This window comes from Equus przewalskii, unplaced genomic scaffold, assembly GCF_037783145.1.
Source record: "Equus przewalskii isolate Varuska unplaced genomic scaffold, EquPr2 ChrUn-13, whole genome shotgun sequence".
Taxonomy (NCBI): Eukaryota; Metazoa; Chordata; class Mammalia; order Perissodactyla; family Equidae; genus Equus; species Equus przewalskii.
In genome coordinates this window covers 14,417,232-14,442,551 of record NW_027228750.1, presented here as the reverse complement: position 1 = coordinate 14,442,551, position 25,320 = coordinate 14,417,232, and the positions used below count along the sequence as shown (strand labels likewise).

The 25,320-nt window shown below is 37.6% G+C and overlaps 1 protein-coding gene, 1 long non-coding RNA gene and 1 pseudogene across 10 annotated transcripts in view; 1 reads left to right on the top strand and 2 right to left on the bottom strand.

Moving 5' to 3' along the window:
- The window catches only part of COL11A1 (collagen type XI alpha 1 chain), a 197,539-nt gene extending 182,027 nt beyond the window's left edge, over nucleotides 1-15,512 (bottom strand). For all 6 annotated transcript variants that reach the window (XM_070608147.1, XM_070608150.1, XM_070608146.1 and 3 more), the window contains exon 1: nucleotides 14,931-15,512. In XM_070608147.1, the coding sequence (XP_070464248.1) occupies nucleotides 14,931-15,036 (106 nt within the window). In that variant the 5' untranslated portion in view covers nucleotides 15,037-15,512. The remainder of the gene's footprint in view (nucleotides 1-14,930) is intronic.
- On the bottom strand, nucleotides 7,238-14,329 carry LOC103554062 (superoxide dismutase [Mn], mitochondrial-like; annotated as a pseudogene).
- On the top strand, nucleotides 14,973-23,280 carry LOC103554059 (uncharacterized). Of its 4 annotated transcripts, none has more exons than XR_011536837.1 (5): nucleotides 14,973-15,111; nucleotides 16,084-16,174; nucleotides 17,739-17,903; nucleotides 21,703-21,890; nucleotides 22,103-23,280. It is a non-coding gene; the product is annotated as an uncharacterized lncRNA (long non-coding RNA). The 4 variants fall into 4 exon arrangements; XR_011536838.1 differs by lacking the exon at nucleotides 14,973-15,111 and adding an exon at nucleotides 15,665-15,974; XR_011536836.1 differs by lacking the exons at nucleotides 14,973-15,111; nucleotides 16,084-16,174 and adding an exon at nucleotides 17,482-17,578.
- The last annotated feature ends 2,040 nt before the right edge of the window (nucleotides 23,281-25,320 follow it).

Here is a 25,320-nt window from a genome sequence, read left to right as displayed (position 1 = left end):
TTAAAAGAAGCATAATATTTTGTGATACACGAAAATTATATGAAATTTAAATTCCTGCATCCACAAATGAGGTTTTCATTGGAATACAGCATCACTCATTCATTTACATATCATCCATAACTGCTTTTACACTACAATGACAGAGTTCTGTAGCCATGTCAGAGACTGTATGACCTACAAAGGCTAAGATATCATCCACTAGGTGGTCTTTTTAACCTGAGTCCTGAAGGATGGATAGAAGTTCATCAGCGAAGAGGAGGACACTAGAAATATCAAAAATGGCAGCACAGATACAAGAGGGCACAGAGTCCAAGGAAATGAAAATAGTCATGCTTGCCTGACAAGACATCAACACTTAATAAATTTGATGTCCAAATGCTCCCGGGGTGTACCATGGCTGCTGGGGACCTCTTGAGAAAAATCAATTCACCATGAATTCACTGCTACACTAAATTCTATCCACTTCCCCAACCTCAAATTTTATGCTCCAACTGAAATAAACTTCTTTCACTTTCTAAAATGTACTGTGCTCCCTTTATTGGGGATTTTCCCAATCCTTCCTCAATTGGCTAAGGATAATTGACTGATTTTTCAACCCTAACTGTCATTAGCATCTCCTGGAGAACTTTTAAAACCGGGAAGCCTGCGTCCTACTGAAGAATTAATAACTAGGATGACTGGAGTGGGGTCCAGGCATTCACATGTCTTAAAAGTTTCTCAGATGAGCCTAATGGGTAGCCAGGGTTGAAACCTCATAGACCTAGACCTAATCAACCTTTTGATTTCAACCTAAGCATGACTTTCTTCAGGAAATTGTTACTTCTCTCTCCCAGGCTAGGTTATGTGGCCCTCTCATGTCATCCCGAGTGCCCTATATTCCCTTTGGATAATTCCACACTCTATTTTGTTTGCTTTCTTAATTATCTAATTTTCACTCTAGGCTGTATGCTCTCAGGCACAGTATATATCTAAGTTTTGGTTACTAGTTCCCTGTTACATACTCCTACCACTTAATACATATTATTTCTCTCTCTCTCTGCTAAGCTTATAATTTATTAACATCTGCATCAGATTCTAAACCTTCTGACAGTGAACATCAGCATTACTGATGTTCAGGGTAGTATGTCCACAGCATGGCAGTTGACACATCGTGAATAATCAAGAGAGATATGCTTGATGAATGAATGAATGAGCAGCTACATCCTGCCTCAGAGTTGAAGCTTCTATGCCACCAGTCTGAGAGAAAAACGAAGAGGGTTGGATGCGACCTTTAAAAACAGGACCTTGAAGAGCTTTCCAAGTCTTCTTTCCATTTGATTCAGGTATGAAAAGAACACAGGTTTGAAGTGGCCTTCCTAAAGTAGATGATTTCCTGACTTCTAGGGAGTCACGTATCCTTACCTTGTACCTCACGTCACAGGCCATATATGAAGCATATCACTATACAGATAAATAAAGTGAAACAAAACAGAAAGAATTATAAACCATCTCCCACCAAGTCATGAAACGCTTTGCTGCTCTAGATAAGTATCAAAACTCCAGTAGTGCTACTGTGTTTATGTGGTAGTGGGATGTAGGAGTGACAAAAAAAAAAAAATGAGAGGGAAGTGACTTCTTACTATAATTTAATCACCACCAATACCCTGCTATATTTCAAAATCACAAGAGCTCTTACTAGCCTAAAATATAGGCTATGATGTGAACAGACAACAATTAATAACTCAGTTTCTCCATTTAGAACTGCTCAAATTATAACCTAAGTTCGGCACTGATTATCTGTATGACTTCGGGTAAGCTACTTACACCTTTAAGACTTAGTTTCTTCAACTTAACCTCATTTTGAGAATGAAATGAGATAAGGCATTTTAATCTCTGAGGATAATGTCTAACATATACTAAGCACTCAATAAAAATAATATCTAAATGCATTATCCTCAAAATTTTAACCTTCTGAGCATCTCTATTAGTTCCAGTGATTGCCACCCATGTTTCCCCAGAGTTATAATTCACTTGACTGCTGTTGTCCATTTCCTCTGACTACCCTGGAAAATCTCTTTACAGTAGAGTAGAAGACTGAACAGTTTTCTCTCTCTAAGCATCCATTAGATATCATCCATGAAAATTATGCAATGCTTAGCTACCTCTCCGGCATATTCTTATGTTATCCTAGGTACATACAAACCCAGGAGGTTCCTGGAACTTCAACAGCTTAAACAACCAAATGAGTCTCAAATCTTTATTTTCATGTTCACTGCTCCATTTCTACCCTGTAGCACAACTTGACATTAATATACTGACATCATTAGCATTTTTCCCTTTTAATAATTTTTTCTTTGCGTTGCATAGACAATATAACTAAAGCTTAAATGCAGTAACCTAGATGTGAGCTATTTACTAAAAGGCTTAAAAGTTAATATTTTAGTGTCTTTCCTCTGATACTATTTCTTCATTTATTTCAAACACACATATGCTACAATACTATCCTTGTATTACAAAACAACATGAAGTATTAGAAAATAAAATATGTTGACCTAATTTCTCCCATATTTAAAAAGGTATAGAAGTCCATCTTTATATGACTATGTGGCACAAATAGTCTCAACAGAAATCACATAAATTTCCTATGTCCCAACATAACCCTTTTTAGCTGAAATTACCACACTTTTTTTCTGTATTCTGTAATCTAATCTTTATAGTTTAAAAAAAAGTGCAAAATGGAGAAATTAACTATTTTAATACATAAATAACTGCAACTAAATGTACATAAGCCAGCCCTGGTGGTCTAGTGGCTTTAGCTAGCCCTGGTGGTCTGGTGCTTAGGATCCCGTCAGGGAACCACATCACCGGTCTGTCGGTTGTCATACTGTGGCCGATGTATGTTGCTGTGATGCTGAAAGCTATGTCACCAGTATTCCAATACCAGCAGGGTCACCCATGGTGGACAGGTTTCACTGGAGCTTCCAGACTAAGGCAGACCAGGAAGAAGGACCTGGCCACTCAATTCTGAAAAAATTGGTCATGAAAACCCTGTGAATAGCAGCAGACCATTGTCTGCTATAGTGCCGGAATGAGAGAGGATGGTGCAAAAAGACCAGGCAGGGTTCTGCTCTTCTGTACACAAGGTCACTAGGAGTCGGAATTGACTCAATGGTACTAACAACAACAAGTATGTAAGATTATAGTTGTACAGTTTACATTAAATACTCCTGGACATGGGAAGTGTTCCATAATGCTACTTAGAGTTTACTTCCCCCCAAGGGGTTCTATAATAAAACTTAAATGTTTTGCCATTTTAAGCCTATGTTTAGAGAATATATTTCCTTCCAGAAAAAAAATATGAATAAAGTAAATATAAGTATCTCAAGTCTCAAATTTTTGATGGGCATCTTGGAAAAAAATGGGTACTTGATATTCAAAGAATAGCATCAAATTGAAAATGACATGAACAAAGACAATATAAAACAGTAGCCTGGAATTTTAAGAATTTTATAGTTAATTTCATCAAGCCAAGAACCTCACAAGCCTATTGGTACTACCATTATAGAAAATAGCAACCCAGTGATCAAATATAAACGTACTTCCTTACCACTTCATGAGAATGCAAATTTTAGGAAAATTAGTTACTCAATGAAATTCAAAATTGGAAAGGTCAGGGAAAAAAAATATAACATGAAGTACTCTGAAATGGAACTAATGGAAAAAGCATGACTCCCATCAAAATCAACTGTATTCACATCCTGTCGTTGACTGTTTCTTCTAATTTTGACTGTCCAGTGGTTGAGAGAAATCCATAAAACATAAGATCCTAGATTTAGCATTGGTTAAGAACAACAAATAAATTTTCTTTGAATATCAGTACATGTGTACATTTCCTTGACAATATTTAATCTATAATTGCTTTCTAGGTTTTCAGCTGGGAATATTTTCCATCCACTTTCTAAGTAACCACAAGTCCTACTTCATTGCTTTCTTAAACCAGGGAAACAAAGTACAAACTTCCATTACCATTTCTACACAACTACAACCTGTTAAAACAACTGGATCAATGTGCATGATGTCCATCAAATAAGCAAAAATCTTTATTATGTGGACTTAGGCTGCCATACTGGCTATGATTGTACATGTAAAAAGAAATGAAAAACTATGAGAATTATTTGGATAAACATGGCCTAGAAGCTGCCCAAATAACTTAAGGCAACATTTGTAGTCCAAAATTATCTAATTCTACATTTTATATAAAGCCTTAAAATAAAATCTTGATCTTTATTTAAATAGGCCATTATTTTTTATACATGACAAATATTTGACTAGTACTAAGGAGAAAAATAAATCAGTAAATGAGTACAGGGAGGGTTGAGGAAGAACAGATTTTAATATCAAAAAAGGAAGACAGGAAAGTCCTCAATAAGGAGATGATGTCTGAGCAAAGTCTGGAAAGGCATAGAGGCTCCTTCAATCCTGATATTTTTACAGAACTGCAGTCTAAGCAAAAGGAAAAGCAAGAGAAAAAACCTGAGATAAGAGTTGGACCAAGATGTTGGAGGAAATGCAAGGAGACAAATACATCTCCAGAAAAGGAAATAAAAGGGGTATAAAAGATGAGGTCAGAGAAGTAAGGGCAAGGGCACGTTGAAGGCAGATTGTACAGGTCTTGTGGGATCTTCAAGAGTTTGGATTTTATTCTGATGAGATGGAAAGCCACTGGAAGTTAACGGGAGATGAGTAACATGACCCAACTAATTTTTCAGACCACTGTGGCTGCTGTGTTGAGAACAAACTACAGGGCACTGGAATGGAATCAGAGAGCAGAGGGGGAACAATTGCAATCCTTTAGGTGTAAAATTTTACTGATTTTGTTAGTTTGGACTGAGAAATGAAGTACTGGGTCAGATTCTGGATATATTCTGAAGACAGAGCAGAGAGGGGTTGCTGATAGGTTGGATGTGGGGTATAAGAGCAAAGGAGACAAAGCTGACTCCAAGTTTTTTGGCTCAAACACCGTGACTGATTATGTTGCCATTATGTGAGATGGGGAAGACTGTGGGAGGAACAGGTTTCAGGAAGGCAATATTCCAATTCAGTTTGGGGCAGGCTAATTTTGAGATGACATCATACATAAACGCCATGGGAAATGGCTGAACAGGTAGTTGAGTGTGAGTCTGGAGTTCAGGGGAAAGATCTGGGATAGAAAAAAAACTTTGGGAGTTGATAGCCTATAAATGTTATTTAAAGCTATAATTAATTAATGACATAGTTGTTTTAAAACTCTATCTGCTATAACTTGCCCTGAGAGAAATCTTTATGACTTAAAAATGCTTCTAATAAATATTTTTTTCTCTCAAATAATCAAAATAGAGATCTTGGTCCAATATAATAATCCTCAGAAACAAAAATCACTATTTACAATTTATGTTCTGAAACATGCTATAATTTGGGTAATAAGAACAATCACATAAAGTTTAGAGATGTTAGGCTACTTCGTCTCATAACAGATTTTATAAATGTGTACACACACTTGCTTAACACACTCCCTTATAAAATTGGAAGATTCTTCCTTCATATATTTCTTAAGTCTACGATGGCCATAACTCTATATCGTTTGATTTAAATGTACTAATTATTATCAAGAAGTCCAGGTGACTTTACAGGAGGTTGGCTATTCGAGAAAAAGCAACATGGCCCCAGTGACTGGTTATTTGTCAGAGGATCCAATGGTTGCAGTCAGTAGGGACCACCTGGTATGGATGGATATACGCACTGACCTGCCAACTTAGCAGCGTTCCTGTACTTTTTAATTGGTCAAATGATTCCAGGCTATACAGAAAGTATATCCATATGGTCTTGTGTTCTGTGGCCTCTACCCACTCCCCTAACCCCAGCACTCTCCTAGTAACACACATACTCCATGAGAATAAAGACTGGCTTACTCTCTTTGCAGTCACAGCACCTAACACAGCGATTGCACATAGGAGATAGTCATTTAATTTTCACAGTTATTGAACAGCCTCAATTCTGAACTTTCTCATTTCATAAAGGCTTATATGAACTGAAAGTTGAAAGCAGAAATGACATCACAACTCTGAGGATGGTGAAGGAAAGAACAAACACCGGTTGAGAGTGTGATACTTGAAAAGTATGGCATTTCTGACTCAGGTCATTGAAGAGTAATTCATTAGAGCTGCAACCAACACCTTCACTTTATTCAACAACGATTTATCAATTGCCTGCTATGTGACAGGCTCTGTTCTATGTGCTTGGGACACACTAAATAAAACAGATAAAGATAGGTATATCCTAAAGATTTTAGTGTAACTAAAATATACAATGGATAGGAATAGAATATAAAAAATAGAGCTTCCTTCCAAAACAATTCTACAACTACTGTCTATTAATATTATTAAGCACTTGAAACTTTATATACTCCTTGCTTAAAGATGGTACTTCATAATATAATAACTGCATATATAATATATAAACTACTTTCTAACCTGAAGAATGAGTTTATTAAAATAATCACAGAACAATAAATATAGATAGGCTACTCCTTCTAATAGTAATTAAGCAAAATTGGATGATCCCTAATAGTCTACCAAACTGAGATAAAAGGTTCAAAAGTGAATATATGACTGGGATATTCCCAATTATTACTTTTACAGATTGACATCATTCTTGGATTAATTTCTTGTTCACCAGGAGGCAACTGAAATCATGATTTATATTGCTGTTAAAGGAAAAATACCACTTCGTACGATGTTTTCCTCTATCAGATTTCTGTTTTAATGCAAATCACAGTTTTGTAGGTAATATAGTAAATCAGTAGCTTCAAATATTTAGAGGCATCTTTAGAGAGAATGTGCTAAACTGTCTTCCAGATGAAGAAAACTAGAGAGAAACCCCATTCACTTTCAGAGAATGAGTAAAAAAAAAAAAGGGAGAGGGGATCTAATTACTGCTAACAATATGACATGGGGAGGTCATTTCACACTGCTCCAAGTTAACAAGATTTTAACCTTGTCATAGTCTGCTGGGCAAAGTAAGAAGATAATAATCTACATAGGCTATATCATATGTGTGTTCTAGCGTCTTGGTAGACACTGTGGACAGAAATAAAAACTAAAGCACAGTTATTACCCTCCAGCAACTCCTAGAGAAAGATTAACATACATAATGAGTAATTTTTAAAATAATGAAATATATATATATATTTTTCAAACCATGGACCTTTCAGTTACATTTCCTAGTTGATTACATTCCAAACAGCTTTTAGCTAATCAAGTCTGACACTCTTATGCTGAAGGTAATAAGCCTACTCCCATACATCAGTCCCCCAAAGCTGAATAAGACCTGTTGTTCCTTGCAATGGATCTTGATTAGAACAAGCTGCAATCTGTGTTACTTAATGAAAGCAAGCCAATCCCAGTCTGAACCTTGAATGCCAACAGATACAGCTGTCAACTTCTCCTTAAGTTAACCAAAGGAAACAAAGTAACATTCGCTGGCTTCCAGCAACTCCAGTTTGGGCTCTCCACCATCTACAGGGCTTAGGTTTGTCCATAAAATGGTAAGAGTGGCACGGCCTCCACCACTGAACTTAAGTGCAGGCTGAAGAGCTACCTGAATTATAACATCATATTTTGCCAGGGGCCCTTTATATTTCTCCTTGGCAGGAGTCAAGTTATTCACACAATAGACATGATGTTGACGGTGGTGCAGCTGCCTGCTTTGTGCATTAATGTTAGGCCCCAGAGCACCATAATCATAAGATAAGACAGGGAGGCTGTATAGAAGCCTCAGAACACACAACAAAGTAAACGTGGACAAGTGATCAAAAGCAAGGACTCTGGAGCAAGACTGTGTGACTTCAAATCCTAGGCTATCACTTACTAACTGCGCGATCTTAGGCAAGATAATTAACGTCTCTGTTTTTCAATTTCCTTATGAGTAAAATGGAGATTTTATTATTAGCTTACTTTCAGGGCAACTGTCAGAATGAAATGAGATTCTATATGAAGAGCGCTTACAACAGAACCTGACACATAATGACCATACATTCAGTGGTACTTCTTCTTATATCTGATTGGAGATATGAAGGAAAACTAGAGATATGAGCTAAATCCTGAAGTATGGGAAGGCGTTTGCATGAGAAGGGAAGAGATACTCCAGGGAAAGAGAATAATGTGTTCAAAGATCGGTGAAAATATTGGCAAAAAGTTTAACATGGCTGAAACGCAGGGTGAATGGGAGTGGGGTTGCAGCAGGTGGTAAATGGCCGGTCAGAAGCTGAGATGTACAGAGAGGCCACATCCTGAAGGGCACTCTACATCAGGCTAAGCCATTCCGACATTTATCTCCAAAAGCAGTGAAGTATTTCAAAGACTCATCAGTCTTCAAAAATAAGAGTGACAGCGAGTAGTAAGCAGCGCTCCACCGTTAGATTCTAGTCAGAAGACAGAAGTCAAGGAAAACACCACTCTAATATTTACGGCTCTTCTTTCCCTGCAGAGCTATCTAAGAGCACCAAGTCCAACAGGGCGCGAGAGTTTCTTCTTACTTTGTCGGTAAGGGCAACGGCTGCTCTTTCCAGCAGTCATCCTTTAGGGAAGTTGCATGTGAAAATCTGAGCGAGGCAGGAAAGCCAACTACCTCACACAGTCTAAGGTTCACTCCTTTAAGCCCGGATGTCAGTTTACCAGTCAGACAGAGGAAGGAAGCTTCTACTGACACTCTATGCGCTCAAGTTCTATGAATAGGGACCTTCATTTGCCTGTACAGTACAAGGCCATTCAAGAGCAATTAAATTTGGTTAAAATAAGAAAGAAATGCTTTTTAAGAAAAAAAAAAAGAAGGTTTGAGGGGATTGCAAAAGCGGATTGTGCTAAAGCACTTTTATACAGGTTTGTTTTAGATCTCAATTGTCCAGTCGAATTTAAGCTGGTCTCTCACTCTGAAATATGATAACCTTTCTTTTCTCTGAGTTCTTTCTCCTAAATTAATAGCACTGTCTCTAATTCCATGCGCAGCAAGCAAAGAGTTTATTTTACCAGATAACAGTAGGTCTGGTAATCAGCCAATGTCTAAAGAACCACTAGCCAAGTCAGTAGTAGGCCAGAAACTGCAACTGATAAATAGATATTACTCAGTAAATCACTTTAAAATTGACTTTCACCTTCTCTACCAGCTAGTATTAGTCACGTTGAGTTCTGACACAACTGAAAGTAGAAAAACAATGCTTACCTATAAACATAAAATCCTATTAGGGTTTTGAAGAAAGGAGAAAGAAATAGAGTGGACACATTGTGATACAGAAGGCAGTTTAAAACCTTTTAGGTTTTAAATTAAATTACAAGAGATATTCGAAGAAAAAAGTCCAAATGTAGGGAAGTCATTAGGATACTGAAAGCTACACCGAAAACTGCATTTAAAGTCGACTCTTCAGTGAAAGGATTTAGGGAACACTGCAACTTTTTATAGCCCCTGTGTACACCTCTCTTTCTTCTTTGCTACGGAACAAAACTTCAATGGTCAAAAAAAAAAGTCTGGTTTCCTCTCACCACTCCCAGCTCAGGTCACATTTCCCCAGGATTAAATGAGGGAAGTGGAGGAGTAAAAGCAGAAAGGCAGATCAGCTCTCAGCCCCCACTCTACAGTTGCCTTGAATTCCTAATGATTATGCCAACTGCCCTTCATTAGTTCTCCAAAGGAAGGAAGGAAGGAAAAGTGTATTTGGGATACAATAGAAAGCTGGTTTTCAAATACCAACAAATAATCATTAGAAATTATATAAAATTATGGGGATGGCTCAGCATTTATAAAACCACATGTTTATATAAATTGTTACTCATGAGTGTACATAACTAGCTTCCACAGTACCTTCTTCAGGACTCTATGGACACGTACTGCTTTTCCCTAAAGACAGGAAAATTCTTCATTTGGTAGAAATACTAGCTCTTGACGATTGATCTTTGAGAAATAAATGTAGAGAAATAAAATTGAATTCTTCCCTTCTTCCCCCAAATTCCACAGGTGGTAGTAAAATTTGTCGTAGTTATTGACAGCACAATGAATATCACGGTAATCCATTAAGAGTGAGCACTTCCCTTTAGATGAACTGTCCATTTATTCCTGAGGTAAAAAGTGTTTATGTAGTTTCAGACGCTTCAACAATCCAAAAAAAGAATTTTAATTACAATTTGCACTACAAAGTGCTCTCCTATTTTTTTCCGAAGTTGACCACTTGTTTGGAAAAAGATTATGCCTTAAACAAACAGCATATATTAAGTAATAATCAACTCATTATGACATTAATAAAAGCCATATAATTATATATGTGATACATACATCCAATCAATCTAAAATCAACACGAAAGCATAGAAATTTGACATTACTTGCCATATTTAAAATTAATATACAATTTTCTTGGCTTCTTGAAAATTCACAGTTGTGCCTGGTCCTCCATTAATTACTTTGGAAGGTAGAAGGCTGTGATCTTAATCCAGCAACAAATGTATTAAAAAAATATTTTACAAACTCTTATGCTTTCTACTCTGACAAAGATAGTCTTAGAGAATCATGTATTTAGGTATGTTAACAATACAAATGACCAAAAGTTAATTTCTCAAAACTCAGGAAATCGAGGAATTTTTCAATGCATTCTATAACTTGATTTCCTATCTGATTTTCTTTAAATTTGTCATTTTCACTTAAGCCATCCCCTCCCTAGTCTACACTCCAGCATATATACATTTAAGTAATAGTTGGTCATTCCATAAAGTCTCACATTACTATTATTTAAAGATATTTTTATCACTATTACAGATCTTCACTCTATTCATTCCGAAAAAGCTTGATTATTATAAGGGTATGTTTTGTTTGCATGAGAAAGAGCATTCAGCTAACAACTTCTCTGTGCCTTAGTTTCCTCATTAGTAAAGTGAAAAGGTAGGATATAGAAAGAATTTTACAGTTATTTCCATATCTAGCATTCTTTTAAAAAAATCTCCTCTAAACATCTTTACTTCCTTTGAAAAATTCAGCTTTTTATTACACATTCTCAACCAAGTTTGAGTCCATTTGTTATCATTAAATAAGCAGCGCTTCAATAAATTAACCAGAGTGAAGGGAATTTGTCTCAGAAAAGAAGCAAAATTTTAGAAAAGAAAGGTGGCTACTTAGATCTTTCACCGATAGAAATCCTCCACACAAATCCGAAAAGAGGTTCACGTTTGCCTTGCTGTATTTTAGGGGTAATCAACTTGAGTAATGTGTTCCTTCTATTTTAGTCACAAATTGAGGCAAACACACAACCTCAAAAATTAATAAATATATTATAAGCAATCTTGCTATCTAGGTATATATATTTCTCATTTTACATCTTCATGATTTTGTTTCAAACTATGAAAATACCTCTTAGTATAAAGTAGACTCTCAGTTAAGTGTTAGTCGTGAAGGAAATTTTCACTTTAATATGTTAATAAACTTAATTTCAAAACTAATAAACAATTACGTGAAAATATTTATAATTAACTGAATATATATGTGCCACCTAAACTGAGGCTATCTGTATAATACACGCGGGAAGATGCTTCTCACTAGATACCTATTGTTCTTTATTGTTTCTCTATTACAGACTTTGCTGATTCTGATTTGAAAAAACAAATGGAAAGATACAATATTAATCATCTTATCTAGCATTTGTTATCAGAAGCATATCTAATTAAGTAATTACAGTGACAAACTTGGTCTCCTTGCAAAGCTGGATTAGCACATACTCTGGAAGTCAGCACCATTTCACCTGCTGATCCCGGGCACTCAAAACAACACCCTAGCAGGGTTCACTCCAATTGCTGACAAGCTTTGAAAGTTTTCCAGAAAATTAATCAAATTTTTGCAATACACCACTACCAAAGGCTGAATATCATCTTAATCAGTAAAAAATGATCAATTAGATATTATTTTTCTTCCTACTCAATTATAGCTTAACTCTTACCTAAAAGTAAAACTCTTCAAACCATCTATCTCAACACAATCACAATGTAGTTACTATAAATTCCAGGTAAATCTCAGGTCCTCTCTACAATAAGTAATGGACTAAATTGACAAAGAAATCCATAGATTCTTGAGATAAAACATTTGTTAATGATAGGCAAGTATAGGAAACATGAAATTGAAGTGAATATACTATAAAAATAACACTTTTTTAGGGTAAATCATAATAAATGCTAAAAATTTTGAATAAGTATGTTAAAGATCACCAAGTTATAGGGTTTGGATTTGCAAAGTAAATATGACTCTATGTGAGATCATAAATTTTCTTTCAACGCATTCACTCCAAGAACTTTTCTCTATAAGGTTAGATGGTTCAGAATCCTACATACAGTTTCACTAGAGTCTAACTTACTATGAACCAAAACTTTTCAAGGCTTTAATGCTTTTAATCCAAGAAATACAAATTTTAGATGAAAATAGGCTGTTTTAAATTATCTTTCAGTTTAGTAACCAAATCACACCACTGCATCTCAGTGAAATCAATAAATTATAGAATAATGCTAGTGTATAATATCTTTATCTAGAAACTTGAATAAAATCCTACCGTGTTACTTCCATTGCAAATCTAAAGGCTAGTATGAGAACTGGGTACTGGGTTTATTTTTCCCTTGGATGATTTAGGCCAATGTATCCTTTTTAAGCAAATATACTATTATTTCCTTTGGGAATTTTATTAAGCGGCAAGAATGTCTACAAGAACAGGTTTAAGTAAATATGTAGCTTCCCACTAAGAAATAAGCACCCAGCAACATGGTGAATGAAACAAGTATCAAACCTTACAACATGAACACCCAACAATCATTTAACCTTCAAGACATTTCATCAGAAACGACAATCAGATAGACCATATGGTCCTTAAACTTTACTGTTTCCCACATTACTTGGCTTCACGATAATAGGGAAGATTCTTTTTCCCCCTTTTATCTGGTGTAGTACAGAGATGTTTATTTAAAAGTGTTTCAGGTACGTAGCTAGATTGAAAAGAGAAAACCATACATTACAAGTGTAAAAATATGATCTGCGTGATATCCTTAGAGGTTTAAGGCAGGCTCAATGTGGAAAAGAAACATAAATATCTTCAGCAAAACAATCCCTGACTGCCTATAAGGGTGTCTCTTGAGCTTATATTTCATCTGTCTTCACTGAAGAAAGTCTTACTTTCTATACTTTTAAATAAAGAGCTACCATTATGATACTTTTGTCCACGTGTGTGTGTGACAAACTGAAGAAGAAATGGTATATCTGTCCTTCCTAAGTCGAGTGTCCTTTTCCAGCATCACTGTAGTTACAAGAATTTTTAGAGGCCTCATTTACTAAGGAGGATGCTTGAATTCCAAATAATAAATAAAACCAGCAGAGGGCAGAACTGCTGACAGAAACGACCAATCCAGCTGGGGACCAGGTATCAAAGGTAAAATGCAAACTTTTGATGGATTCCACTTTCAAAGAATAAAAATGTAGAGACGAATGAATCAACATAATTAGCATAACTTATTTCAAAATTCAAATATAGTCTTAATGAGGCTCTGCCTCTTCACCAGGAAAATCACACAGAGGAAAGATCCAGCACTGCCTGCTACTCAGGAAGGTGAGCACCACTAAGATTGGGGAAGGAATACAGACCTGGTTTCGCAGAGTTCGGCCTCCGGGAGGGCTAACCCCCATCAGGGAGAACTCACATGTTGGCATCTAGCAGGGCCAGACTCAGGTTTCTGCTAAAGCCTGCGCATTTGGGGTTGACAATTTCTTTCTCCCTCAGCCAATCCTCGCCACCCTCTTTGCTACCCCCTGCTTCTCTCTGCACTCCTGACAAAGCTTGCTTTTCTTCGCTAAGCTGTTGGGGCTCCCTGAACTCCAAAGGCGTTCTCCCGCCAGCCGTGTCTACAGCACCTAACGGACCGCTCCAGCCAGATGCCTTTGCGGGAAAGGGCGGGGGGAAAGGGAGGGAGGAGGAGGAGGGGAGGAGTGAAGTCGCTCTCCCTCCTTGGGTACTGACAGGGCTGCAGTATTCCGAGCAGGTCTGGTCATTGAATATTTGGTGGTGCCACGTAGGAACTTTTCCTTACCTCTCTCCTCCCACCCCACCCCACGCCCCCTCCCCTTCCCTCCCAATCCCTATTCCTCCGCCCCCACCCCATTTGCTTGGCAAGTTTCATCATTCTTCTAGAGAACTGCACGTCCAACCTGCAAGATGGGCGGGGTGGGGATTGGGGGGTCACACTGAGGAGGAGGGGACTGAAATTCAGGGAAAAGTGTTCTGTCTATCTTGAACCCTTTCCTCATAATCGGCCAAGTTTTTTCCACTTAAAATCTCTTCAAAATGCCACACGCACACACAAAGTCTTCTCAGTCTTCTAGATTCATCCCCCTCGCTTTCTCTTAAATTCTTAGGAGTAAAACAGCCTGTTTCTCACTTTGTTCCAGACAAAGAACTTTATCAAGGTTCATTTTATACCCTGTCTCTATATTTTCTCCTCAGCTCACCCTTAAAAAGATATTTCCATTAGTTAGAATCTGAAGAAACCAGAAGATGTGTTCAAAGGGCAGTCTAAGGACTGTTCTTCAAACAAAAGCTTTGTACAACTGCCCTTGTGTTCAAGGTAATATTTTTCCTCTTTTCAAAGACGCCGGAAAGTGGTGAAGGGCATTTCAGCAGGCTGTGTGCCTGACAGATCTTTTTTCCTGCTACCTCTTCTCCCATTACTGTCCCACCTACATCCATCTCTCTCTCCAGCGTTCACTCTCAACCTAGTGGCAGCTACAATCTGGATTTTATTTAAGAGAAATGGGGGGGGGGGAGGGGGAGGACAAAGAGGGGGAGGGGTACAGAATGAGAAAGACCGACGGCAATCTCCCACCTCCCCCCCAAACCATTTTTTCTTACCTCCTCTGACCTCTCTAGCCTGGAAGAGGAAAGTCAGTGCGAGGGTTGTTATGGTGAAATCCCAGAGCCACCGTTTCGTTTTCCACCTAGAGGACCACCGCTCCATCTCCGAGCCCCGCACTCACAACTGTGAAATCAACCCACGAAATTGCGATTGCAGACCAACTTCTTCCCTTCCAAGGTATCGTCGGGGGTGTTTGCTACACAGCCATTGGAGAGGGACGGGGGGAAAAAGTCAAAGGGCTTTTTCTTTTAAATTTGATGGTTTGCTTCCTTCCTGTCTCTCGCCCCCTCCTCTCCCTCTCGGTTGGCCCCGCCAGCCGGGACCCTCCGATCCGTCCTCTCCGGGGCCCTGCCTTCAGACTGAAGGCAGATGAGGGGCTTCAACCAAAAATCTGAGAGGACTGCGTCCCCCTAAAGGCTTCATGCCGTCAGTGGGCCGGACGAGAGGCTCTGGGCAGCCCCCTCCTCCGCCCACTCGGCTCCCGCGCCCCCCTTACCCCCGGCGAAACTGACAAGCCGGCCGAGGGTCAGACCCAATCACGCGTCTCGCCGGCAGCCCCGAGCCCGCCCCCCTCTCCCTCGGCCCAAGAATCAGGACTCCGGGCAAGCCCAGCCCACCACCCACCCCCCGTCTCCCCACTCCTCTCCTCCCGCCTCTCCTCCCCAAATCCCCGAGAAAAAATGGGAGGGAGGTACGGGGGACGCGTGCTTGGCTCCAGCACTTTGGGAATGAAAGGAATTGCAGGAGAGCCCCGGAGCCCACAGAGTTTTCAAGGAGCTTCTGTATTCAATAAAAACAGCTACTTGTCTACTTGCACCCGTCTGTTAGCCTCTCGTTCGTCGGCGGGGGAGGGGAGGAGCCCAGCGTCTGATCTGCCACACTGCTGGAGTTCTGGGCTGGCAGCCGTAACCTTATCCTCGTGCAAAAATCTGCTTCTTATAGCAGACGTGGAACCAGCGGACTTAGTGCTTTGCTTGCTCCGAAAAGTTTGTTTTGTTTTGTTTTGTTTTTTAGCTGAGACTTACAAGAAAGAGATGAAGGTGAGATGAAAGGACCCAAGAGGTCAAAACTCCTGATCTTATAGGGAAGCTCTCCTTCCAGATCTGAAACTGACAGGTTTCTCTCTTAAATGTTTAAATTCTGCACTAGCTTGATTGCGAGGCTCGTCTCTTAAAGAGCTGAACTGTACTCAGAGGCAGGAGGACAAAGAAATGTATGGGAGCTGACAGACATTAAGGGGGTGAGTAATTTAATTTTCCAGCTGATTCTGTCCTGATCCCGGATTTGGGGGCACAGGGGGAGGAGAAAAGACAAGGAAAGCAACTAGTAGAGATCCCCAAGCGTCTCTAGGCCCACAGCTCCTCGTCAAGGGCCTCTGGAGCTGAAAACATGGTCACTCCTCAGTGAAAATAATGAAAAGGGCCAGGTTTCTAAATTCCTTCGACTTACCTCTCCTCAAAGTAATCCATTTAAACCTGGAATATAGATTCCCCGGTCGTTTTTTCCACATTTAAATTATTCCCTCCTATGGGCTCTTTTTTGTTCCCTAATATTTCCTAAGATGTCTCTCAAAAATTTTCTGCAACAGAGCCCAAAAAGGTGCCAGTGTACACTAGGCGCTCAACAGAGATGTGCAGAGTGAATGAATACGTGTTTCTGTTGACAAAGACTGGAAGCTTTGGCCAGGACCTGTGCTGAGTATTTAAGATATTTCAAAGCTTAAGGGTTCTCAACTAAGTTTATGAGGCATACATGTCCTTTAATCTTTAGGAATCCAATTTTCTATTAGTTATCAAAATATACCTTATGACCCATCAGATTAATCAGATATTCTGTTTATGTGATTTAAGAGTTGGAAGGAAGGTGTTCAGAGACTAGCTTGAGGCCCAAGATAGAATCATTTAACAACTATACAAGAGGCATAGAAAATGAAGAGAGCAACAACAAAAATGCCTTCAACATGACTGTCACTCTCTGTGACAAAGAACCATTCCCATGTCAAGAAGTTTACTTCTTAGACAAGAGGTAAAAAAATATATATATTAGTAACGCTGTTGGCAGAATGTTTGGGATTTCTTGTATCAGCTGCAGAGAAATATCGCCAACTAGCTTTTCAAATTATAAGCTTAAGTTGTTAATATAATTTAATAAGATAAATATTATATTGTACTTGAATGTGGAATGTACAATTACAAATTAAGAACCTTACAGGGTGAATATAGGTCAATTTACCATCTTTGTTATCCTTCACCTTCTCGAAATGAAAAATTTGTGTGTATTTTCAGTTTCCAAACTATTTTGAAACTTTATTTTCTGTCCAATTCTTTGTAGATTTTTAAACTTATTTTATAGGGCTTCTCTTAAATGTAAAATAGTGAAATTAATGCAAAGTTTAGAAATATTTGCAAGGCTTCCAGAATCCTAAATCAACTCAATAGCTAGAGAGTTATAGGGCTTGCAGCAACATGTAGAACTGGTGTTCCAAACTGTTTCTCAGTAGCACTCCTGATATATTGAGAATTCCATGGCCTGATACCATTCTAGAAGGTGAGAAACAATGCAGTCAGTCTAGCAAGCCCCACCTTCTGGTCACATCTCAGGCCCTCTCACTGTGGTGAAAGGGTCCGTTCAGGCAAAGTGGCAGGTGAATAGAGTTATTACTACCTTGTGCTCTCTGTACTCTGTGGTCTGAATTCTTCTGGCCACTGCCCAGCTAGGCATAACCTGGGTCTGAATTAATGCCTCTGGAAGGAAATGTAGTAGAGTCATAGTAAAGAATAATAAATTATGCCTAACCCCTCTAGTCTGTAGCTAGCTGCCTGATCTAGAGCCTTCTGAGGACCTGCCCTGGATTTACAGGAGATGAAGTCGGCAAAAGGAAGGATAATACTGAACAACAAAGGAAGCAGAGGGAAACTGGAAGAGACCCACCTCACTAGCTTCAACTTCACACTGGATAACTCCAGGAGGTATTGTTTCCTAGGCTGCCTTTCAGCCAGTCCTTGCTAACTATGTATATATAGATCCAAAATGTAATAGAATATCATGGTTTTCCTGAGATAAGTCTTTAATTTGAAGGACAATTGCTATATGACATTTGCTATTTTGTCACATTAAAAAACAATGTTTAAAGGGGTCTACCCGGTGGCATAGTGGTTGAATTTGTGTGCTCCATTTAGGTGGCCCAGGGTTTGCAGGTTCAGATCCCTGGCATGGACCTACCCACCACTCATCAAGTTATGCTGTCGTGGCATCCCACATACAAAGTACAGGAAGACTGGCACAGATGTTAGCTCAGGGACAATCTTCCTCAAGCGGAAAGAGGATGATTAGCAACAGATGTTAGTTCAGGGCCAGTCCTCCTCACCAAAAAAAAAACCCAAAAAAAGATGTTTAAAAATATTTCTTCAACTTTGTAGAATTTGTTCTGGTTACAAGCCTTTCTTAAACAAGATGGAAAGAGTTTAGAGTAAAAATAGTCATTTCCTTTGTAGCAGTATTTTAAATAGACCATTTGGACATATTGCCTTGTCAGAGAATAATAATTTGAAAATTGATTGGGAGGTCAGATTAGGGGAACTTAAATGTTCTAGACAATCATCAGAGTTCATGGAGCTTTGTTAAACATTGTGAAGAGCTCACAGTTCCCCCTTAAGATCTTCCCAAATCTCTAGGAATCAGGGGATCCAGATTCAGAACCAATGTTTTAAGTATTGAGACCTCGATAACCAAACTGGGGCTGAAGAAACCGTCTCCATAGCTGGGTGCCCCTAATACAAACAGTAATAGATATTGGAGGTCGAGAGAACTCTATAATGAGATGTAAATTACTACAGGTAGAATTAAAGGAAAGAAGAAATAGATTAAATAGCAATACTTTAGAAAAGATACATCATCTTTTAAATCATTTGATATTCATTCCTCTTTTCTCACACTGATGTTTTATCCTCCCCATTGTTGTTTTATATATATATATATATATATATGTATTGTTATCTATATATATTTGTTATGTTATATTTATCTATCTATCTATAGATAGATATATAGACACTTTTTACAAACACTTTGCTATAACTAAAACCATTGCATCAAATTTGACTTATTGAATGAGAAATTATTATGGGGGCGGGAAACTGTTGCACACATCAGAAATACTTAAAATGTTTAAAAGAAAATTGCTGTTGAATGTAATCCCTCTCTTACTGTGCCTAATGCTTTGTCTTTCTTGCCCTTTTCTGAACTTAGGTCAATTATTTTAAGAAAGAAATGACTAAGCAGTTTGACATTTGTTTTACAGTTTTTCTAATACATGAGTGGCTAGAAATTAATCTCTGTTTAAAAGTGCAGTTAGTTCCTCTTCCCTCACAGATGGACCATTGTGTTGTGGAAAGTGGGGGCAGGGAAGGGACAGAGAAGTTTATTGCCATAGTCTAACCTAGCTCACAAGTACCCCTCAGTGATGATTGGGTATGTTTTGGCAGCTTTACAGTGAAATAACTTACAGAACTTCAGAGGAATCCAAATTTAGCCCAATTTCCATGATACAACAGAATCTTCAGATGAAAAGTTTGGTCTGTTAGAATATTGAAGAAGCCAATCAGAAATGATAGACCTCTCATGTTTAGAAGAACCTAAAGTAAATTCAAATCTAAATGAACCCGAACGGAGCAATGACTATGGCCTTGTACATTGACGTACATCTCTCTTAAAAATATTCTTTGGTTAGCTACACTCACAGGAAGCTATCATAGTTCTTTTTCATAAGTGTCCAAAGATAGAGGGGAGGAACAGAGTACAGAATGATTCAGGGCAAAAACTTAGATAATTTTGGACCTTTGTCAAGATATTTTTACTTTCTATATCTTTTTTCTTCTTAATTGAGTGGATTTGGCATTTACTAAACTCCGGTGTGTCAGCAAAAGTATAACGAGACATTTTACAAAGTGGTATAGGACAGCATCAACATTCTATCAATAGAAATAGAAGTAGAAATAGAAATGAGATTTTAAACATTTTAGTGAACCACGTGCCACAGCCAAAGGAAGTACCACACCAATAATATAGCCCATGGATGTTTCATCGTCTACGGCGTCCCAACTATCTTTTCGGGTAGTAATTGTCTTGATTCACACTGGTTGTTCCTTATAAAATAAGATTGCTGAAGGTAAAGATTTAAGCTTCTTTAAAGGGATTACTAATTCTTAAGGATTTACTCATAACAATTTCACAATTACTGTTTTTAAATTTAATTTTGGTGGTAAAATGAGAATATACAAATAATTTTTCTTTGACACTTATTATTTCATAATGTAAATAACAAAGGGCAACAAGGTGACCAAATATATCATTGTACTTTCTAAAATAAGTGGAATGCTCTTTTCCACCTCCATCATGTCTTTGCAGATTGATCTACCCCAATGGCATTTGTCACTATTCTTGACTTAAAATGAATATTATTTCCAGGCAACCATATGTAATCTGTTTTATGCCTCCACCATTCCTACCAATTCATTTAATTCTGAAACCAAATGCATGTGCTTCAAAAATCCAAAGACTCACACAAAACAGATTTCTGAATTATGTGCAATATTTATTATTTCTGTATGACAGTCTTATACATTCTCTTGATGCCACAACAGATGCCAGATATAAGATTTAAGGCTAGTGAATGAGGCTAAATGTTCAAATGGATCTGATTTTTAAAACATCTGTGATGAATAACTCCAACTTAATTTGTTTTGCAGATTCTCAGTATTTAATAATATTTTCTGCCAGTACTAGTATGGTCAAATTATTGCACATTCAAATGCTGGACAAACAATAGATCCTATTTCAAAAGTTTTTACAATCTAATCTGTAAGACTGGAAAGTCATGTATGGATTTAAATGGTTGCAAAACGAGCACTGCTTAATATGAAAGTATACTTTTGAAAGTAAAATATCTTTGTCGCTATAATAAGAGTTTTTTTATTTAAGATACTTAATGGGTTTTTTTGTTAGTCTTCACAACATCTTCCTGAGGTAGCAGTGTGGCCGTTTTAATAGTTTCATTTTAAGGAAAAGGTTCGGGACATGCAAAGTTTAGACTAGGAATACAGGAACAGAATGTGTGAAAACATCTAATTTTCACACTTCTGCTCTCGTTATTCTCTCCTTGTAAGTAATGCATTTTTAGAATAGATTTTTTGTATTTTATAGAAAAAAATATAGTAACACATTTTTCCCTCATAGGTCAACTATTAAAACGAATGAGATTTCGAGGACTACAAGACATTTTTTTTTAAAAGATTGGTACCGGAGCTAATATCTGTTGTTAATCTTCTTTTTTTTCCTCCTTTTTCTTCTCCCCATATGCCCCCAGTACATAGTTGTATATTCCAGTTGTGAGTACCTCTGGTTGTGCTATGTGGGTTCCACCTCAGCATGGCCTGATGAACGCTGCCATGTCCATGCCCAGGATCTGAACCAGCAAAACCCTGGGCCGCCAAAGCAGAGCATGCCGAACTTAACCACTCGGCCACCGGGCCAGCCCCCTACAAATATTAAAATAGGAAAGGTAATGTCAGTGACAACATTTGGACCCTTAAAAAAAATCTATAAATTTAATTAAAGCATTACATCTTTGACTATATTTCCAAGAAATAAAAAAATCTATTTTTAGAGATAAATGAAGATGAGTTCTTTTTATTCCAATGCCAACCCTCAGATTTCACTCTCTTCAGGGATTTTAAATCATTTTATAATTTTATATGTTTCTGCAAACAGAAAAAACTACTGAAGTTAACTTCAAATTGTTTTATACTTTCCAAGAAGAAAAAGAAAAAACGGCATTCAGTATGTTAAAGAGAAGACGTATGATTATAATTGCATCAATATTTTGTAAATGAATGGAACATCTTGAAAGTTATAAGTACTATACGAGAATTTCTAATTCAAAACTTAAAAACTTTGAGGTAAGAGATATATCAAGCCTTAGATAAATATTTCCTTCTAGACTATAAATTCCTTAAGGGTAGAAACCCTCATTCTATACTGTGTCTTTAGTGTCTTGATTTCTGCTTCTTGATGAGCTTTGCGTGACTTTGTTGACACTGGCTTAATTGTGCACTTTAATTCTGCTTTAAGACACAAAAAAGCCTAAGTGATTTTGTTCATTATCTTAAAGCATTGGAACTTTAGATGTGAGTCACTATATTCCTGAGACCCAAGCTGGGAATGGACCTCTGGGATGCTACTGGCAATACCATGGGGAAGGAAGGAAGGAATCTGGAAGGAAGATTAAACATTGGCACCACTTGTGAAACTAGACTTTTGTGGTGCAGACAATGATGACAAAGTTTGACATATTCCACGAAGCACAGTTTGTTGGAATATTTGACTAAATCGGGTTCAAAACTTCAGAAGGATCAGTTCTGCTGACATAGATCCCATCAAGTTCAGATCTTCTCCTCATCTCCACCATCTCATGAGAATAAGGATCCTGCATGGTTTGTGTCTAAGCTCCCGTGAACTTTGATATTGACAACCAACCAGCCCTGCTTTCTGTAGTCTCCACTCCACCCTAGTCTCTAGCAAGATCCTTGGGGAATATTCATGAGGAATGCCTATGGAGCCTTATATTCTCGTAACATGTGAACATCTTTGAGTCAATTTGCATTCCAAATCTATTACTAAGACATTTTCCTGAATCCTGTATTGCTAGAGAATTTTATTCCTCAAAATCTCAGAGGCGAGGACAGGGATAAAAGGATGAGTGGTTTCGCAAGAAAAGCAATCAGCATGGGAGAAAATTACATATTTTAAGGGAGAATGCCAGGGCACTGGGAGAAGAAAGAGATGAGGAGAGAAGACATGAAAACAAGAAAAACAGAGACTATTAGCAATCTTTATAAATGAGAAGTGGCGAAGAAAGGGAGAGCCCTCTACGAAAATGTTTTAAGAAGTGCTGCTCTATGATGCAGTTTCTTACATATCCTGTTCTGCTGCTTCATGGAGAAACATTTTGTTGGGACATCTCATCTCATCTCATGGCATCGCATCTTCTCTTGCCCTTAGACTGGATTTACATTGTTGGCTCCAGTCCAAATAATGACCTTTAGCCTCCAACTGATTTATACCACTTGGGTCTCCAACTTGCAGAAAGCATATCATGGGACTTCTCAGCCTCTATAACCACATGAGCCAACTCCTTATAATAAATCTTCTTTTATATATATGGAAGATATATTTTATATGTATATTTGTTCTATTTCTCTGGAGAAACCTAATATGGCAATTTTTTAGTACTTTTGATTTCAATTTAAAATTTTGGCCTGCTCAACTGCTCTGGAAGCCGTTTCAGAGGTATTTAATAGTATTCTCTTTCTCTATACTATCTAAAATATTTGTTTTTAAAAATACTGTGAAATATTTGCTAAGTGACATGAAAAATGAATTAAAGGACACGTGTAGAGAAATCAATATTTATATTCAAAATATTAGAATCATGACCTATCACCTCACAAAGGCTGCACTTCAAAATACTATCACGTTGGGATTAGGTTTCAAAATATGAGTATGAGTAGGACATAACTTTCCATCTATAGCAAATTTTACTCATTGCACCTATCAGATAGCAAAGTAAACTAGTTATCTCTTGGTTCTTGTGTAGAATATCTTGTAGGATATGTATCAAGCAAATCAATTGAAATCTATATTTACCGCTTTTGAATGGTGATCCTCACTATGACAAGCTTAAGTTATTTCAATTCTCAAAGCATGGTAAATTAACTCCTCTATCATTGGAAGAAAAAATCCTTTTTTATTAGTGATGTTTAACGTTTTATGAATTATGTAATTATTAAAAGTTCAACGAACCTCATGTTTAGAAACTACTTTTGAGATTTCAAATTTGACAGTTAAAGACAAAAACTCAAACAAGAATCAGAGGATGTCTGCAAAAATGGCAGAGTAGGCAGATCCAAGCGTCTGTCTTTCTACAGAAATACTGAAAAATCAAGCAAAAATGCTCAGGATCAACTTTATTAAAACTCTTAAAAATAAAGGTGTACAGCAAAAAAAGAATACTGAATCAAGAAAAAGACAACATAAAAATGGTAGAAAAGATCTGTGGCATTTTTATTTGCTTTTGCCCCATCCCCCTTGCTGGCTCAGCAGTGATCTCAAGGACCATAACCCACATTCCTGATATGTGAGCCTGGTGCCAGGCAGAAGGAGCAGAGCAGAGCAGACCTTATTCTCAAAGAATTCTTAACTTTCTAGGAACTGACTGAAAGACTGATGCAAGATGTTTGTCTTTATTAGGCCTAACAACGAACTCACACTGGTCAGAAAAGTCGCAAACATTCCTGAACCATATTGTAAGGCAAAAGAACAACCTATCAGCTGCCTTGGGCAAAAAATTAAGCTTGAGACACACAAAAGAGTGCCCAAAGCCTGAGAGGAAAAGCTGAGGAAAGAGTTTCTTTGGGAAATTAGGGCATTCGAAAGCACCCCTGTATATCGAGGGAAGTAGAAAGCCACAGCACATTCTCAGGGCAACACACATTCTCAGGACAAACCTGAGAAGACCCTTATCTTTTACCTCAGGCTGATCTCTAGGCTCAGTGTAAGCAGGAAGTGAAAGCTAATGCAGAGTTTTAAATGGACTGGCTGAGCACTGGAGGAGGAGTACCGAGCATAAAAGCAATTGGCAAAGACTGGCACAAGTGTATTTTATTATTAATTTTTCCTTCTCTCTCTCTCTCTTCCTGGTTTTCCATGAGATCTCTGTTAAAACATTAAAACTAGCTGAACGTTAGCTAAAGAAACAGAGACTTCAGAGACCACACATGAAAAAATTGCAGACTTTTCAAAATAGGTTGGAAAAGGCACTCAACAAATAGCTAAAGCCTTCAGTAATCAAAACTCTGAGAAGGGTAAAAATCTGATTTATAGAGTTACCACATCACAATATTCAAAATTTCCAGTTCTCAATAAAAATTATAAAGCATGCAAAGAAACAAAAAACATATGTCTCATTCACAGAAGAAATGATTTAGAAACTGTTCCTGAGGAAGCACAGACATTGGATTTATTAAGCAAAGACTTTAAATCAACTGTATTAAATAGGCTTAAAGAACTAAAGAACACCATAGAAAAAGAGTTTTAAAAAATCAAGATAACAATGATGAACAAGTAGAGAATATCAATAAAGAGAAATTTTTAAAAAGAATCAAGTGACATTCTAGATCTGGAAAGTACAATAACTGAAATAAAATCTCACTAGAGGGTTTCATTAGCAGACTTGAGCAGACAGAAAAAAGAATCAATGAACCTGAAGTTAAGTTAATTGAAATTTTCTAGTCTGAGGTATAGAAAGAAAAAAGAATGATGAGAGATAAA